General features: G+C 38.9%; 1 protein-coding gene across 1 annotated transcript; it reads right to left on the reverse strand.

The window, feature by feature from the left end:
- Nucleotides 1-296: 296 nt before the first annotated feature.
- Nucleotides 297-19,507, reverse strand: LOC121426493 (cobalamin trafficking protein CblD-like). The gene is made up of 8 exons (XM_041622821.1): nt 19,421-19,507; nt 15,854-15,976; nt 6,678-6,713; nt 5,840-6,091; nt 5,163-5,261; nt 3,285-3,387; nt 1,373-1,512; nt 297-422 (listed from the first exon to the last, which is right to left on the reverse strand). Exons 2-8 carry the CDS (start codon nt 15,866-15,868, stop codon nt 303-305), a joined length of 765 nt encoding a protein of 254 aa, XP_041478755.1. The 5' UTR covers nt 15,869-15,976; nt 19,421-19,507; the 3' UTR covers nt 297-302.
- Nucleotides 19,508-20,004: the final 497 nt, after the last annotated feature.

Genomic DNA, 20,004 nt, shown 5'->3' on the forward strand with positions numbered 1-20,004 from the left:
CGCTAGTGCCCTTTGGTAAGGCATTAATCGTCATGAGGTCCCTCGGAGGGGGCCTGAAGCCATCGGTCCTCTGGTTGGTCGCTTGCAAGTATTCATGCTTTCTTAGCAATCAGGTAAAAATCACTACCATACAAATTTTAGTTGGGTGTGGTATATACATAAAGCATGATGGCACTGGTAAGATGATGCGCACGGGCTGCAAACACTACCGCGTATCCATCAATCAGACAAATAACATGAATGCGTTGGCATTTAAACACGATTCTTAAGTCACCTTTCTCTGTGAAACAGCCCTCCGAGAGTTAACAGATAAAATAAGTTCTACATGTACTTACAGCTTGTCCAGATGACGGATCTATAAAGTCAGCCCAGTAGCCAGCATCTCTAAGGATCTTACAAATCTCCTTAGCACTCATCACAAACTAGGGAAAAAAAACACAAATAGCAGAGAAATAGCGGAGAGATTTTATCAGAAGGGGTGTTAATCACCAGTGCAATCTTGCATTACTTGTGATAATGCATCAATTTACAAATACATGTAATGCACGTAAGCGCGTGCATGCAGGACCAAATAATGAAGGATGTGTGACAAGAGCCAATGGATATACTGCACCGAGGTCCGCAGGACCGAGTGCGGTATATCCATTTGGCGAGTCGAGCACAGAGTTCATTATTTAGGTCCTCTATGCACAAGAATGCGTGAATTGTTTGTTTTATACAACCCCTCCCCTTCTCACATGTTACTGAGTTGCCCCGAATGCCATATTTGATCTAAATTCTAGATAATTCTAGGTGATTCCAGACCTCCCACTATCCTGCACTCTGACATCAGAGTGCAGGATAGGGCATTTTGGATGCAATAGTGCAATTTGCTGAACATCATGTGACCTGATTTGGACCAATCAGATCACAGAACATTCTTGGGAGTTGTATAATGATGAAACACAGGGGGGCAGCAAAGGAAAATCAAATGTTCTATGCTGGGGTATGCTTGAGTTTCAGGAGGCTGGTCAGACAGGAGGGGTGACCAAAGAGAAATGTACATAACTTTCTTGTTTTTTATCTAGTTTCATGCAATCTCTCATTGACTTTATTCCTTGATTTTTCTGCTTTCACTCAAGCTTACTTGTTAAAAAGGTTTCATTCTCCTTTTTATTTATTTATTTATTCATTCATTCATTCATTCATTCATTCATTCATTCGTTCATTTATCTATTTATTTGTTTATTTATTTACTCATTTATTATTTTTTTATTTACTTATCATTCATCTTTTCTTATTGGGGGTTGATATTGATCTTTAAACTGTCCCTCAACTAGTATTAAATGATGCATTATGGGAAGTACCACTTGTACTCTTTTAAAGTGCTCACATGTTCTAGAAGTTCCTCTCTCTCTTCCTCTACGTCCGATGACCAAGTTGACATGTCGTGTTGTGTTCTTTGACACATGGTGACTACTGTTAAACTGGCATCTGATCCTATATCGCTGCTTGGGAATAACTCACTGAATCCTACAGAAATCAAAGGAAGAACATCATTGGATGTTAAAATTGTCATCATATCCCAGTCATTGGAATGGACCTACATTTTTATAAAATACATTGTAAAGGGCATATGGATCAGCAGAGTTAATAGCACCCCCTCTCAAGTCTTCCACTTCTCATATGTGGCCAGGTTCAATACCCATAATGCAATATTAAAGCAGTGCAAACATAGGCCCACTTGAGTGATTATTGAAAATTACTGCTCAATACATTCATATGCAATGATGGTGATGGTGGAGGTGATGATTGATGCTGATGGTGATGATAATGATGATGACAAAAATGATGATGATGATAGTGATGATGATGATGATAGTGATGATGATGATGGTGCTGGTGGTGATGATTGATGCTGATGGTGATGATGATGATGATGATGATGATGAAGATGGTGATGACGATGATGGTGATGATAATGGTGATGATAATGATGATGATGATGATGATAGTGATGATGATGATAGTGATGATGATGATAGTGATGATGATGATGGTGCCAGTGGCGATGATTGATGCTGATGGTGATGATGATGATGATGAAGATAATGGTGATGACAATGATGATGAAGATGATGATGGTGATGATGATGATGATGATGATGATGATAGTGATGATGATGATGATGATAGTGATGATGATGGTGTTGGTGGTGATGATTGATGCTGATGGTGATGATAATGATGGTGATGATGATAATGATGAAGATGATAGTGATGATGATCGATGATTCGATGATAAAGTGATGGTTGTGGTGATGATGATTTTAGGTGGTTGTTGATGATGAAAATGATGATGATGACGATGATTATGATGATGGCAGTGAAGGGGATGGTGGTTGATGGTGGTGGTGATAATTGCGATGATGATATTCTGAGTAAAAACTTTCAGATGATGCTGGTTGAGATGATGAAGATGATAAGGGTGATGATGATAACAGTAATGTTAAATGAAGATGGGGAAATCAGATATAAAGTAAGAATGAATATAATTTTTTAAGTTTTGCTTATTTATACAAAGCAGTTATATGCACAACACAAGTGATATACAAACAAGAAAGTCAACGAAGTCACACACTCGCTATTTCTTTGTTTATTATATGAAAACTGGAATGTTTAATTTTTCACGATTAGGAAGCTCTTTTTTTTAATTCATAAGATACATAAATGAAATACAATGAAGAAAATTACATGGGGGCCCCCGAGGACGATTTTGCCCCCTAAATGCTCAAAAGAGCTCAGGAAAATCTGTATTCATTGCAATGTTAAAGCTTCTTCAATGTTGCCAATTTATGCATAAGGTTGTGAAAAGTAGCCCCCCCCAAAAAATAAAATAAATAAATAAATGAATAATAATTAAAAATAGATAAATGAATTAATAAACAAATAATGAATAGATAAATAAATGAATAAATAAATTAATAATCAATAAATAAATAAATAAATAAATAAATTTCTAAAAAATGTCAACTAAACTATTACATTTTCAGCTTCCCATTAATTTGGTAAAGAGTTAGACCATGGTCTAACTTCAACCAGACCCCAGAAGACAGGCCTATGAGAATTGATCACCCCCCCCCCCCCCCCCCCGGCCTACAAAATAGTAAAAAAATAAATTAAAAAAATAAATGCAATGAATAAATAAATACAGAAATGAACAAATAAATAAATACATAAATAAATAAAAAAAAATAATAAATAAAAAAAAATATATAAATCATTCGAAAAAATTATTGACCCACCTTTCCTGAGGCTATCTGGACAAGCCTGAGCGATGCACTCCAGTGCTGTGGGATGGTTACGAAGAGCATTGTAAGCTTCCTTGATCTCAGAATCAGATTGAGCCTGAAGTAATGGAAGAAAGAAAATATCTTATTAAAGTTCCACCAAGTGCCCGTCCCTATGGTGATATGGCTAGATATGAGCATGAAATGCAAATACCTTCTATTCATGAAATATAAGTGAACAAAGAGTCTTGTTATGAAATAACAGATTTTCTTGTTGTTGTAGACAGGGAAAATTACCAGGGCCTCCAAAACTCCCAAAACCCATAAGAACTATTTTAAAAAAAAGTCACCTGAATTCAGATATGGTCAAAATGTTCACTGTAACAAAAGAATAGGACAGGTGAGCTATACAAATATTAAAGCAAAAAAGACACAAACAATATAGAATATTAAAGCTCAATATATAAATACATTGATGATGGTTATGATGATTAACAATAATAGTATTAATGACAATACTACTAATAATTATCATGATCATGATTACAATCATGATGATGACAATGATGACCATCATCATAATCAATGTATTTCGATATTGAGCTTCATGTTTCTGTCATAAACAATCATGTACATTTGTGTTTCATTTGCAGAGTTGCCTTGGGATACATGGATAGGATGGATAAACAGTAGGAATCTGGCCAAATATAGATTTATTATGACAGGCGGGGTGCAACATAAGCACTTGGCCGATTGCCCAGGGCAAGTAAAAGTTAGAGTCGGGCAAGTGTTTTGAAGTAAAGACCAAAACTACTTGCCCGAATTTTCACAGTAGAACTAAAATTAGGGTCGATATGATAACTGACCCTAATTTTGGTCATGGCAGGTAAGATAAAATCACTTTTGAAAAAGAAATGCAATCACAAAGTAGATCAGTTCATGTCAAAAGAGATAAAAGGGTCAATGGTTCATAAAACTGCAAAACTTTCTTTTGAAGAGGTAAAACTTTTTTTTCAAGGATTTTTCGGGCAAGTGAAATAGACTTTAGGGCAAGTATATAATTTCAAACTATATAAAAAGTTACTTGCCCAACTGGGCAAGTACTTCTAAAAGCTATGTAGCACCCTGACAGGGTGTCATAATGTATGTTTTCAGGGCAATCATTGACATGTCTCAGCATTACAGCTTAACAGCAGTAATCACTGCTTTCATGAGAAAGTCTGTTAAACCAATATTAATAGTCTCCGCATCATCCTAGATCTAGATCTGGTAGAGTTTATACATTAACCAAACTTCCTGAAATCTTGAAATCAAAGGTGAAAAAAAATCACACAGAAGACCGGTAACACAGATAAGCATACGTGGGACAGTACATGTGTATTATTATCATTATTGCATTGCGCTTGAACTATTATTGCATTGTGCTTGAATATCATATTCATTTTGCTGGTTTCTCAGCAATTATACAAGTTCTTACAGAATATTGACACATATCATTTATAATAATAATATGGTCCATATACAGCGCAGCTACTATAATTGCAGCATATATTCTATTGCGCTTGATACTTGGTATCATAGTTTTACCCCGGCTGTTACTAGCTGAGTCGCCATATAGACGCTAAACATTCAAGGAATAAATCCTACCGTGTACTCATTCACCTCACCTTGGTCGATTGCAGCACAATGTGGGTAATGAAGGAAAACATGCCATGGCTGGGATTTGAACCCACATCCCTCAGATTGAAAGACAAGTCATAACCACTAGACCATGATGCCCCTATTCATACATACAGGCAGTTGGGTGGTCACGTTTTTTGGATTCCGTTTGAACTGATTTTGAAATCATTATGGTACCACACTCATCTTTAAATTTGATAACACTGCACTTACCTCTGACACAGCCTGTACATAGTAAGCCCACACAATGGCATGTCTATCTGATGGTAGGGGGTGTGTTAGTACATCTGGACCTGCTGATGGGCTGGGGATCTGAAATCATTAGAATAATCAGTAAACTTTTAAAATTTCACACTAAATTACCAATCTTGTGAAGAATCTATACCAGGGATTGAAATATGCATTCAGTGTGAAGAGAGGGGTTAGACAAGGATGTCTACTCTCACCCTTACTCTTCATTTGTCAGTAACTTGTTAAATATCTTTTCTTTGATATGTCATACATGTATAAACCCATTTCTTTTTCTTTTGCTCCTGCTCCTCCTCCTTCTTCCTCTCTCCTCTTCCCTCTTCTGTTTTCTAGTGCACTTCATGTTCTTTGTATCTCCTCATCGTTCTTTATTTACTTCTGCTGATCCTTTCCATATTTTGTCCTTATACTCACTCTTCTTTTCCACAAATTTGCTATTTTCATATATATACAACATATTGTTAAAAAATACAACTGTCATGGTTGCCATAAATAATCAAACTTTATAATGCTTGATATATTGGACTACTTGTATGATAAAAATACATAATAAATTCTATGTAGGTTGTGAAAATTAGCCCCCCCCAAAAAAAAAAAAAATTACATATATTTCCCTGCATACTACTACAACCTACAAGTACCTCAGACTGTGGGGGCTGCAGCTTCAATCCAAGGCCGACGTTGCCCGGGAGAGGAAAACGTGGATCCTGTGGGGCTAGCGGACCTAGCTTGGCATCGGGCCACAGGGTGTACGGGGTCCTACCAGAGTTGTCCTCCCCGTTGTTCTGCTTGTGTTTGGTCGACTCAGAGAAAGTGCGATGACCTTGGATGATGGCGGCCCTAAATGCTGACAGCCCCGAGGTGTAGGAAAGGAAACCCGTCCGGCTGATCAGCTGGTGGAAAGGAATCAAAAGGAGGGAATTATTATGATCATTCATAATGTAGTATGGTAAGTATACAGGTCTCCACCAGCACCAATCCACCCCCCCCCCCCCCATTTCTATTTTTATAATACAACAGTATGGTTTCATATAAGATAGAATTAATTTGTACTTTGATATATATTTCAACTCTAAATCATATCCTTCTCCTTAATTTCCCTTAAAGAGGTACATTTTTTACAGATCAAACATTACATGCACCTTATGTTTTTTTTTTCATTCTTACATGATTTTTTTTAATACTTTTATACCAAACTTGTGATCAAACTTTGAATAAACAATTTGCTCCTTATAATGAGATTTTTGAAAAAAAAATAAGTGCACTTAAAAAAAAATCAAAGCACTGACTTTCGCACATGTTACCTCAAAGAAAAATCAATAAATCATGTTTTTAAAGAGCAGCATAAAGAAATATCATATGAATGTTGAAATCTATATCAATATCATAACACGCAGTGACAAAAAAGTCCCTAAACATTGTGTTACTCATGAAACAATCGGAGTGTATATAATAGATTAGAATAAGTGGTTAACCTACTTTTGCCATTCCTCGCTTCAAATCTGTGTCTGGTGCCTGAGGTAAAACAAAACAAATACATAAAAAAAAACACTCATTAAAACAAAAGTAATAATTGGTTTGCAGAGCAAACCTTGAAACTATATTTTGTAATTTGTTGATTTTTGCTCCTTGTATTTTTCAAGTTCGATTTTGTCACTTTCGTGCTACCATGAAGTTTTTGTTTATCTTTTGCCGATTCTGCTCATGAATGTGTAAATTTTAGATGCCATTTTGATTTTGTCAAGCACTGACGTTCGAGGGACGAAAGTCTCTTAATTTGTATCAAGTTGGCCAGGAAATGCCGCCCAAGAAGTAAGTTTAATGATTAAAATACTATATATTATATAAGTAATAAGATATAAAGATAATTTCCACAGAGTATTAAGAAAAAGTACGTTTAAGATAGTGTAGAGATTCTTGAACTGTAATAAACACGTGCGGCGTGTAATAAACGCTCGCAGTATGCGTGTCTGTGTAATGTACAGTAAATGGATGTGAAATGAACTTGAGTTGCGGTGCGCACTCGATTCGGCAAGGTAGTTGTACTTTATGAGCCAAGTGTGAAGTTTTAAGAGTATATTTGAACGTTATAAAGACATAAGCTTGATAGATTAATTCAGGAAAAGTAATATGAGAGAGTCGTATGAATATTTGAGTTTTTGAAGGGAACAAATGTTGAATTTAGCGGCGTGATGACGTCATAGGCGAGATTCGTTAGGGCAGGCATATGGGCGTGGTCTCATGTATTGATTGACGTTTGTTTTCGTTTTAATTCTACCAAAGATAGGTGAGGTGTATAAAGGCACATTTAAAAGGTTGTACAATGACAGTTTGAGTAATTATCCGATTTTTAGGAACTTTTAGTTCAGTAGTTTTGTCAAACAAACGAAGCTTTAATTTATGCAAGGTCAGTTCAGGGTCACCCGTTGCCTTTCTTTTGTGTTTTTAATATTAGTTTGCAAACGCTAGCTAAGAAGGATGCCTGTTAAGTTGAGAATATATATTGAATGTTTTTAAAGGGTTTCTTATAAATTTAGTCGGGCTTAACTATTTATCTGGTTAATAAAGCTTTTTGGCAAGTTATCATTAGGCTCATTCATGATATAACTGAAATTAATAACGGATATTGTAAACGGAAAGCTGATTTATTGGAAATTTATGAAGCATTTGACTAAGACTTAATGCAAATACATATGCAAATGAGGTTTATTTCTAGTCTCTTTTCAAGACGTTTTAAAGATTATGTGGATTAATTATAAACCGTTTTTTCTTATATAGATGAGGTTTTAGTATTTGTTTACATATTCCACTATATACAGACGAATATTTATATTTATATTTCAAGTTGTTTTAAAGAAGAAAAGAAGTATTTCTGGTATGTAATGACAACAGACAATTCTTTGTGTCAAATCATTGGACATATGTTTATGATGCTTTTCCGTTTTCTGTCTTTACAGATTGAAAAAAATAAGGTAGTGAGCCTGCCTGACTATACAGTTTAAAGCGGCCTTTTCTGGTGTCTGTTATCTCTGAGTCTTCGACGATCCATCAATTCAATTTCTTGGATTTCTATGATCTGGGAGAGGTCTGAAGGTCACCACGAGAAGTCTGCTGTCTGGATCTGACGACTCTTCACATCAGGGATCAGAAGTCTTCAAGAGATATGTCAGTTGAGAAAGTCAAGTCTCTGCGCCTGCAGAGGAGAGGGGCAAAAGCCAAGTTGTCCAGGTATGGAAAGGCCCTTCAGAGCCTGATCAATGATCAGAGACCTGTACCAGAAGTACAGGAGATGTTTGAACAGTATGCTGGTGCCTTTGATGATCTTCAGAATAAGCATGCTAGTTATACCGAAGTGGTAGAAGATGACGACGAATTCGAAAAGGAAGAGTTGTGGATGGACGAGTGCCATAAATCGTTCATGAAGCTACAGATCATCGAAAGGGACTATTGCAAGGTTGATGAAAGTTTCAGGGAAGTAACGCAACCCCAGGAACATCAGCAAGGTGCATCGGCCAGGTATTATCAGAGTTTAGAAGCAACGTTGTCAGCCGATGAACAGCAAGATGAGTCACCCAGAGAGGCAGGTCAGCCTGCTGATGCAGGAAGGAGAATGAAAGGATCTGCTTATAAGATGGAGAGGCCTAAACTGCCAAGCTTTGATGGCAACATCCGAGATTACTGTATCTTCAAGGCTGATTTTCTCCATGCTGTTGGAAATCAGTACGATGATAGAGATGCCCTCATGATTCTGCGCTCTTGTCTTCAGAGCAAGCCCTTGCAGTTGGTTAAAGGGATAGGACAAGACTATACCGCAGCCTGGGAGCAACTAGATATGATTTACGGGGATGAGCGGTTTGTAGCTGACGCCATCATCAATGATATTTCCAAGGTCAGACCATTAAAGACGGGAGAATCTGACAGGTTTTGTGAATTCGTTCACCTTGTTCGAAGGAGTTACAACACCTTAAAGGAGATAAACCAACCAGGGAACCTAGACAACAGCCACATGCTTGCCATAATGGAAAAAAAGCTTAGCCCGGAAGACCGTCTGGTTTGGTTTAGACACCAAGAAACATGTGGCAAGGCAAGCTTCGATTTGTTCCTCACCTGGCTTACAATCGAACTGAAGTCCAGAATGAGAGCGTCGGCCCCAGTAAGAAGTGATAGTAAGTCAGGTGGTGTTCATATAGTAGGAAAGGCAGTACCCAATGGAGAAACCAAATTCCAGCCTTTTCACAAGTGTTGGATCTGCGAGACTTCGTCACATTGGTTGGATCAGTGCAAGAAGTTCTTAGCCATGTCACAGATAGATAGGCTTCAACTAGTCAAGACCAACCATGCATGTTTCAGCTGTTTGAAGAAGGCTGGGAAAGAACACAGAATGTCCAACTGCAAACGAAGACGTAGGTGCAGTGAATCAAGTGCTGGGGAACCATGTAAATATTTCCACCATCCCCTCCTACACGCATCAACAGAAGTCAGAGATGGAAATGTAGATGTTGCCTTTGCGGGTAACTCGGAAGCACTGCTGCCTATTGTTACAGTCGAGATCTTGGGGCAGCGAGGAGCAGTCTGTGAGGGAAATGTGCTCTTGGACTCTGGAGCACAAGTAAGTCTAATCAAGAAGTCTGTTGCTGAGGAACTGAAGCTGAAGGGAAGCAACATCAGCATCACCATTACCAAGGTCGGTGGAGAGCAAGAGCAGATGGAAACCAAACAACATCAACTGAAAGTGAAGTCCCTCTCTACTAATGCCATCCATTCGGTGACAGCAGTGGCATTACCATGTATTAGTGAGAACATTGCAGAGGTGAAGATGGATGCAATGGCCAAGCTGTTTAATCTGAAGTCCGGTGATCTACGAAGAGGAAATGGGTCAGTTCATCTTCTCATTGGCATAGACTACCCAAAGATGCATATGGGTAAGTCAAGACAGAAGGGACAGTTAGCAGCTCGTAAATCTCCACTGGGCTGGGTTATCTTTGGTGCTCCCAAGAAAAGCAGTGACAGGATGAATGTGCTGCATGTGAAGTTGACATCTCCTATCGACTTGACTGATTTCTGGAGCTCAGAATCCATGGGAGTGCAGTCCAGCTCCTGTCATTGCGAGCCAAGTCCCTTGAGTAAGCAGGAGAAGGAAGAAGAGCAGATCATCAGAGAGTCTAGCAAAAAGGTTGGAAATAAATGGGAGATTGCTTATCCTTGGAGAAAAGATCCCAACCTACTTCCTGACAATCGAGCACAAGCAGAGAAGGTACTGTGTTCAACAGAGAAAAGGCTTGCACGAAACCAGGACCATGCAGATGCCTATAGTAAACAGATGAAAGAACTGGTAGAGAATGGATTTGCTCGTAAGTTAACAGAGAATGAAGTAGATCAGTATGAGGGTCCTATTCACTACATATCCCACCATGCTGTTCTGCGACCTGAGAAGAGAAGCACACCTGTACGCATCGTATTCAATTCATCATCATCATATCACGGTCATTGCTTAAATGACTATTGGTTCAAGGGTCCAGACCTCCTGAATGATCTTTTGGGGGTGCTGCTGAGATTCCGGATGAATGAAGTTGGATTCTGCGGAGACATTTCTAAGATGTACCACAGGGTCTCGATTCCTGAGAGAGATATGAATGTACACCGGTACCTGTGGCGAGACATGCAGACCGATAGAAAGCCAGATGTTTACATTATGAAAGTGGTTACGTTTGGAGACAAGCCAGCGCCAGCTATGGCCCAGCTGGCATTGAGAATGACAGCGGAAGCAGCAGAAGCTACACATCCGAAAGCAGCACAAGTGTTGAAGGAGAGTGTCTACATGGACGACATTTGTGACTCAGTTAGAGAAGTGAGTGAAGCAGAGCAGCTTACAAGTGAAATTGACCAGGTACTTCAGGAAGGTGGCTTCAAAGTCAAAGGCTGGACCAGCAATGAAGCATTGAGAGGAGAAAGTAAAAAGGAAGGGGAAACCAGAATCCTTGAAGCTGCCCTGGAAGACAAAGTGCTGGGAATAGCATGGGATAACCAGCAAGACATGTTCTTCTACAAAGTAAAGGAGACAGTTCCCAGTTCTCCTAATGATGGGAAAGATGAAGAGAGTCTGCTTACCAAGAGAAAGGTCCTGAGCAGAATTGCACGAATATTCGATCCAATAGGCTTTGCCGCTCCCGTACTAGTTCGTGCAAAAATTGGAATGCAGCAGCTGTGGCAGAGAGGATACGATTGGGATGAACTGTTACCTTCCGATCAACAGAAGTGGTGGGTGACATTCTTGAAAGAGATGCAGGACTTAAATCACGTCAAATACGAGAGATGTCTTACTCCACCGATGGCTATCGGTCAACCCACACTATGCATATTTGCAGATGCATCTGAGGTAGCATTTGGAGTCTGCGTATATTTGCAGTGGAAACTAGAAGATGGTAAATATGCTGTTAGATTTGTACTAGCCAAATCTCGAGTCGCTCCTCTGAAGAAGATTACTGTACCTAGACTAGAGCTTCAGGCGGCATTGATGGCTGCAAGAGTCTACACAACTGTCATGAAAGAACTGAGGCTGCAGCCTGAGAGTGTCATCTTCATGACTGATAGCATGATCGCCCCATCTTGGATTCGAAGTGAGGGTAGGAGATTCAAGCCATTCGTTGCAGCAAGGATTGGTGAAATCCAAAGCCATACCAACCCTGCACAGTGGAAGTATGTCCCAGGAGAGCTTAACCCAGCTGATGACGTCTCTAGAGGTCTGCCAGTAAAGAAGCTCTCAGAAAGATGGAAGCAAGGACCTGCATTCCTGTACAGACCTAAAGAGGAATGGCCGTCAGAAAAGGCTGTTCCAGACACAGAAACAGAGGTTGAATCAGAACGACGCAAGGTCAATCACATCTCAGCCAAACAAAATGATGTGATAGATGTCAAGAAATTCTCAAGCTGGAGAAAACTAATCCGAGTGACAGCCTATGTCTTGAAGTTCGTCGATAAACTGAAAGCTGCACGTTGGATAAGGTCTGATGACAATGTCGATCCTGATGAAAGATGCTTATCGACAGCCCAGTTGCAGAAAGCTGAACGCTTTTTGATTAAGGAAGCCCAGAGTACCTTGCATCAACGGGTAAAGAATGGAGACTTCAAGACACTAAGCCCGTTTGTAGACAAAGAGGGAATTATCAGAGTCGGTGGACGGCTAGACAAGGCTCAGATATCTTATGAGCAAAGACATCCAGCTTTGCTGCCATATGGTGCATGGATATCAACGCTGATCACAAGACATATGCATCAGCTAGGACATGGTGGTGTGGCAGCTACAGCTGCAAAGATAAGACGCCAATACTGGATCCTGCAGATTCACAAGCTGGCAAAGACTGTGAAGTATAGGTGCGTGATGTGTCGACGCATGGAGCATCAGGTGGAGTCACAAGTCATGTCTGATCTACCAGATGAGAGAGTTGCCCCGTTTACACCACCATTTTACTTCTCATCTGTGGACTATTTCGGGCCAATATCAGTTAAGGTAGGGAGGAACAAGACCGCCAAGCACTATGGGGTCCTCTTCTCCTGCCTGAATACAAGAGCCATACATCTTGAAGTGGCTGTTGATTGCACGTCCATGGAGTTCATGCAGGTGCTACGGAGGTTTTTCGCCATGAGGGGTCAACCTGCATTCATACTGAGCGACAACGGCACACAGTTCGTCGGTACTGAAAGAGAGTTACGTGAGATGGTGCAAGGTTGGAGCTCTGAGGAGTTAAGAGATTTCTGCGCTGAGAGAGGAACGACGTGGAAGTTCACAACTCCATCTGCACCACATCACAATGGGTGTGCTGAGGCGCTAGTGAAGAGCTGCAAGATTGCCCTGAAGAAAGCTATCGGGGATCAACTGCTCACACCCTTCGAGCTGCACACCTGTCTCCAAGAGGTCGCTAATCTCGTCAACCAGCGACCCATTGGAAGAGCACCAAATGATCCTGATGATGGGACATATCTGTGTCCAAACGATCTACTCCTTGGAAGATCTTCGAGCGCGGTTCCTCAAGGTCCCTTCAGAGAGACGAAGAACCCAAGACATCGCTTCGAATTTGTCCAGCGAATCGTCGACGCTTACTGGAAGAGTTGGATGCGTGACGTCTTTCCACTACTGGTTCCGCGTCGAAAATGGAACAATGACAGACGCAATGTCCGAATCGATGACGTGGTTATTCTGGCTGACCATAATGCAGTTCGAGGAAAGTGGACATTGGGTAGAATCATCCAGGTGTACCCTGGAACTGATGGGAAGGTTCGAACAGTAAAGGTCAAATCTAAAGGTTGTGAGTATAAGCGACCAATCTCGAAGATTGTTGTAATCTATCCAACAGAAGGGTATGACGATGAGTAAAAAGGGAGTTAATCCAATTATGTTGGCTCTATTATCTCGCTAAACGAGGTAATTTGTGAATTTTGTGATACGTTTGAACATGTTGAATTTTGTACAAGCAAAAATTTTATTAACGCACAGTTGTTAAAAAGCTCAAAATTGGAAGCTTGGGATATATTTGTGACAAGTACAATTTTGAAGTGAATATTTTTCATCAAGTTTGTTAAACATGGTTCTTTTACAGTGAAGGGATATTGACCTGTTTTCCGCTATGGTTGGCGGGGGAGGATGGTTTGCAGAGCAAACCTTGAAACTATATTTTGTAATTTGTCGATTTTTGCTCCTTGTATTTTTCAAGTTCGATTTTGTCACTTTCGTGCTACCATGAAGTTTTTGTTTATCTTTTGCCGATTCTGCTCATGAATGTGTAAATTTTAGATGCCATTTTGATTTTGTCAAGCACTGACGTTCGAGGGACGAAAGTCTCTTAATTTGTATCAAGTTGGCCAGGAAATGCCGCCCAAGAAGTAAGTTTGATGATTAAAATACTATATATTATATAAGTAATAAGATATAAAGATAATTTCCACAGAGTATTAAGAAAAAGTACGTTTAAGATAGTGTAGAGATTCTTGAACTGTAATAAACACGTGCGGCGTGTAATAAACGCTCGCAGTATGCGTGTCTGTGTAATGTACAGTAAATGGATGTGAAATGAACTTGAGTTGCGGTGCGCACTCGATTCGGCAAGGTAGTTGTACTTTATGAGCCAAGTGTGAAGTTTTAAGAGTATATTTGAACGTTATAAAGACATAAGCTTGATAGATTAATTCAGGAAAAGTAATACGGAGTCGTATGAATATTTGAGTTTTTGAAGGGAACAAATGTTGAATTTAGCGGCGTGATGACGTCATAGGCGAGATTCGTTAGGGCAGGCATATGGGCGTGGTCTCATGTATTGATTGACGTTTGTTTTCGTTTTAATTCTACCAAAGATAGGTGAGGTGTATAAAGGCACATTTAAAAGGTTGTACAATGACAGTTTGAGTAATTATCCGATTTTTAGGAACTTTTAGTTCAGTAGTTTTGTCAAACAAACGAAGCTTTAATTTATGCAAGGTCAGTTCAGGGTCACCCGTTGCCTTTCTTTTGTGTTTTTAATATTAGTTTGCAAACGCTAGCTAAGAAGGATGCCTGTTAAGTTGAGAATATATATTGAATGTTTTTAAAGGGTTTCTTATAAATTTAGTCGGACTTAACTATTTATCTGGTTAATAAAGCTTTTTGGCAAGTTATCATTAGGCTCATTCATGATATAACTGAAATTAATAACGGATATTGTAAACGGAAAGCTGATTTATTGGAAATTTATGAAGCATTTGACTAAGACTTAATGCAAATACATATGCAAATGAGGTTTATTTCTAGTCTCTTTTCAAGACGTTTTAAAGATTATGTGGATTAATTATAAACCGTTTTTTCTTATATAGATGAGGTTTTAGTATTTGTTTACATATTCCACTATATACAGACGAATATTTATATTTATATTTCAAGTTGTTTTAAAGAAGAAGTATTTCTGGTATGTAATGACAACAGACAATTCTTTGTGTCAAATCATTGGACATATGTTTATGATGCTTTTCCGTTTTCTGTCTTTACAGATTGAAAAAAAATAAGGTAGTGAGCCTGCCTGATTATACAGTTTAAAGCGGCCTTTTCTGGTGTCTGTTATCTCTGAGTCTTCGACGATCCAATAATCATAATTCAAAAATCTGTCTAAATTTAATTGATAAGAACATTTAAAAAGAGATAAAACCATTAAATTCTAATGGCAAGCTGCAACCATTTAAGTTTTCATAATGCAAAACAGCATGGATAAGGACATGTACATGTAGTGGAAGAGAGTGATGATGTATTGGTTTTGACCCATGTCCCTTCATCACAGGATCATGGGTTCAAACTCTCAGGCCCGTATTCTGAAGTCAGGTTTAACTTAGACCATGGTATAACTCTGTGCTAAAATTAGAGGAGCCCAAAATTAAAAAATTCTGTTTATAATTATATTGAGTATTTCTTATATGTTTATTATTTTGTTCCCTACTGCTTTTACAATAAAGAAAAATATTTCAGTTATCATTCCCAGACAATCATGAATAATTTGGGTGTCACTGTCATATGAGTTAATAGATTGAATGTGCACTGTAAGGGATTTGTGCTCCAATTGGCTCTCCAAAAAACACAACTTTAAACCAGGGTTTAATCTAAACCCGAGTGCAGAATACGGGTCTTATAGTGTACTTACCTTTTGTTTTAGCATGCAATAATCTATATTACTTCTGGTCAATCTGAGCTGTTGACAAGCAGCTTGTAAACAAAGACGCAGTGGATGAAAACACTTCAGAGTTTATGGCAGTATCCAAGTCACCTACAACAAACAGCAAAGAAGTGCATTAAGCGACTTGCAATGTAATTAGGCAAAAAACATATATTAATCAGACAAAGTGTTGTCTCAGTGTCTGACAAGTATTAAAGCCCAGTTGAAGTTTTCCAGACACGATTTCAGGAACTGTGCAATCCTTTTACTTCAACTATTTGATGATGCCGCTAGTGTTGTTATCTAGAAAAAAAATCCCGGTCCGAAACCGTCCCGGCAACTTCAAAATTTCCTTATCGGGATCCCGGCTCGTCCCGAATCCCGAAACGTATCTCCACGCACAAAGCCAATCCAAAACTGTATACCTACATTTCCAGCCTTAAATACGGTACAACCACACTGCGCACTGGCGGTGCACCAGACAGTCAAAGTGTGCATGCCACCACCGCAAATTGTAAACATTCACTCAAAACGTGGGGAAAATAATGATGAGACAGACCAAGAAGCTCCTTGGACAGACAAAGCGTGCCACCACCGCAAACTGTAAACATTAATGACCACTGACATGACCCGAATTATGTTTGAGTCGATCCAGCTGCTGATCTGACAGTCCAATAACACGCGTGTAGGTGCCACTGATCTGTGGTCGGTGCGCACGTGGTTGACAGTTATTGCGTAATGTCTTGTCAGTGCGCCTGTGGCCCTAGCTAGCCCAGAATATGGATTAATTTTCAGTTTCACTCTCTCTCTCTCTCCCTCTCTCGTAACTCTGAACAGTATGATATCACCAAGGAGATATCTCCTTGATATCACTACTACTGAGAAAAGTGAATACTATCTTATCAGAGAAGCTTATTTGGAAATTTACACAAGATTAGTCCCGGCGGCCGGCACTTCACATCAAAACAACAAACTAATTTTTTCTTTAATCATGAATTACTTTCGATCAAGAAAACATTATTTGAATAGATACTCAGACTATTCACAGTAAAAAAAAATATTTTGAACAACTATTTAAATATTAAGAAACATTGTTTAAGCCAGTCAATATACAACTATTTTTTAAACTATTAAACCAATAGAAATTTGTTTAAACTTTAAACAGTTTGTTTTTAAATATTTTTTGCAATTTCCAACGATATCATTTAAACTGTCAATATCATTGGAAATTTGTTTGATGCATTTAACAACATATTTTTACAACATATAGGGTATGATATGACTTTCAAAACAATGTTATTTCAAAGTTTAAACAACGCCACTTTAAACATCGCCAATTCTAACAGCGTTTTGGTACAATTTTATAATTTAAGTCGAAATATATCTAGGAGAAATGATTGACCGACTGGTTTGCAATTGTAAACATCAAGTCAACACTATCAACCATTGACAGATGGTCCCCAGTCGTGAACGACCAAGCACTTCCCGTAATCCCCCCCCACCCTTTTCTCTCTCTCCCTCTCCCGGCTCTAACCAGCTGAAACATGGTGCGCATTCGTCTAGTTGTTATTTGCAAACCTTTTCGCAAAAAATACCCCAACAAGTACAATCATCACAAAATTAATGTCGACTTTTTTTAAATGACTAAATTTGCAAATACTCATAGATCATCATCGTCAATTGTTAGTAAATTATTTCATGATAAATTCACTAGTCCATACATATCGTAGCAGATTCAACTCGAAAGTATGGGGTAAATGAATGACTCGGTAAAACTGAGGCGAAAGAGGTCTGCACATGAGACTATACAGTAGACGATTGTTGTCTGCGTAGATCTCTCTGAGCCGTGTGCAAAGCTAGATTGCATGCATGCTCATGCGATCGACAAGTACAGATATAGCTATGTAATTGCGTAATATTTCGAGGTGCATGTGCACACAGCCAGTTGAAACTTAATTGTTCTCTCATATTTCGTAAGTACAATTACTAATTAGGGAAATATTACAACATGAATTTGGCCATTATTGATTTTATTTTCCTGCCGGGATACGGTCTAAGTTGATTGATCCCGGAACCGTCTCGGAACCGTCTCGGAGCCTCAGACCGCCGGGAATTCATCCCGATCCCGGACCGACTGACAACACTAGTTGCCGCCCTCTATATGCGTCTTAGCTACTAACAAAGAGGGCAAGATGGTGATGTAAACATCAGTGAGTTAAATCCATCTTCTCATATTTTTTTTGTTAATGTGTAATCAATAATGTATACCGGTAAATGTCGGAAATGAAGTTCTAGCCCATTAACATGATTTTGGGTTAGAACTCCTACAGGGAGAGTCGGGGGGGGGGGCATAAGTTTCCATTTTGCCTGTCCACTATGCACATGATATAGGCACAATCCCTGGCTCCATGGAGAGTAAGCATACGTTAGTGAATGATTTTCTGCTCTAGGAACCTCCTGGCTAGTTGGTCGCAAATATATGCCAGATGTAATTATATCCAAATTCTGCATGATACACATCTGTAGTGTAAAAAGCTCAAATACACAAGAGGCCAAAATTTTGTTGCCCTTTACTCATTTCCAAATATCCACAGCAATTTGCAAGTGTATGTCGTGCAAAAAATAATGCTTGAAAACAACACAATTATCTAATGTTAGAATCAACTAAAATAAATTATGCATTGCCATGACACTGGCATGATTTTTGCCTAGAATTTATCAGTTTTCACTGATTAAAAAAATAACTTCATTTTGTTTCAGGGAACATTCATGATAATTACAAGTCATTACACTTTCGGCAATCGTCAGTCACAGGGCCATTCCAGGGGCCTGTTGCATGAAAGGGTCCTTGGTAGAACCGCTCTACACAAGCATGACAAGAACATGATATCTCTCAACTGTTTCACAAAGCCAATTTGTACGGTTGGTTGATTGGGTCATGAGTGTACAATGCGGTGAAACAGGAATTAGATGGAAATTCACATCAAAGTTAGATGACCTGGATTTTGAAGATGATTTGGCCCTGATAGCATCTAATAAACAACACATCCAATTGAAACAAGACAGTTTACTGTAGAGAAGCCCAACGAGTTGGCCTAAAATTGAATTCGAAGAAGACAAAAATAATGGTAATGAGCATGATGAGAATTAATAATGCAAGAAATGTTGACAGAATTCACATCAAATCAATGGAGAAGTAAACTCAAACTAAAGACATGAAAGATGTCAACGAATTTGTGTATCTTGGGTGCAACCTTAACAAAATCAGGCGGAGGAATGGGTGACATGGAAAAAAGAATTTCAAAAGGGAGAAATACACGGCTGCCAGCTGTCTAACTTGTAAACTGACCCCCGCATCCGCGGCACAGTAAATGTTGACCGCATCAGCAGCATCATTGTGAGTAGGTGGGACCACTCTCAATTCCGGGGTAGCAAAAGTGCAACTGAAAAAGACACTTCTCTTTAACTTATTCTCGACTAAACACTGCAAATCATAACGCATCATTAACTCTCTTTATTATCAAATATTTTTCGTTCGAAATTGTGAGAAATTACCTGATTCCACAGATTTTAACAAGTCGTTTTTATGATATCTGCGCCACAGTTATGTTGTTAAATTGCGTCATGTAAATTAGTCTTAGTAACCAGCCTGCGCGTTTATTAGCTCGCTCAAACGGGGCCAGGGTCTCATATCAGGGGTCGCGGAATAAATGGGAAGGGGCTTCCACCCATCCACCCCCCCACAAAAAAAATCCTAGCTATGGGCCTGTAATTACCATACATAATTAGATTACACAATAAAATTTTCAGCCTAAACAGGGAGAGCGGGAGAAGTGGGAAATAGAGAACCAATCAGCAAATATGCCTTTACCTATACGATCCATCTGGAAAGTTAATTCGAACCTACTTTTTCTCCATGCAGTTTTTACCTATTTTGTACATTTATTGCCATTTAAATTTCAGATTAACTACATAGACCATACATATAATTCATTTAGACATATCATGCCCTAATAATTTGATGATAAACATTTAATGATAAAATGCGTTTATAAAATCTGAAGCCATTTTGATTTTGGGGAGTGGTGAGAAAAATGGGATAAAATTTCCAAGCTGTTCCTGACTTGTCCCACTTCTCC

The sequence above is a fragment of the Lytechinus variegatus genome, chromosome 13, assembly GCF_018143015.1.
Source record: "Lytechinus variegatus isolate NC3 chromosome 13, Lvar_3.0, whole genome shotgun sequence".
Lineage (NCBI taxonomy): Eukaryota > Metazoa > Echinodermata > Echinoidea > Temnopleuroida > Toxopneustidae > Lytechinus > Lytechinus variegatus.

Coding starts and splice junctions, on each gene's coding strand:
- LOC121426493 (XM_041622821.1), bottom strand. Junction 6,092..6,677: donor TGAAGCGAGGAATGGCAAAA/GTAGGTTAACCA, acceptor CCTTTCCACCAG/CTGATCAGCCGGACGGGTTT. Junction 3,388..5,162: donor ATGTACAGGCTGTGTCAGAG/GTAAGTGCAGTG, acceptor CCATTACTTCAG/GCTCAATCTGATTCTGAGAT.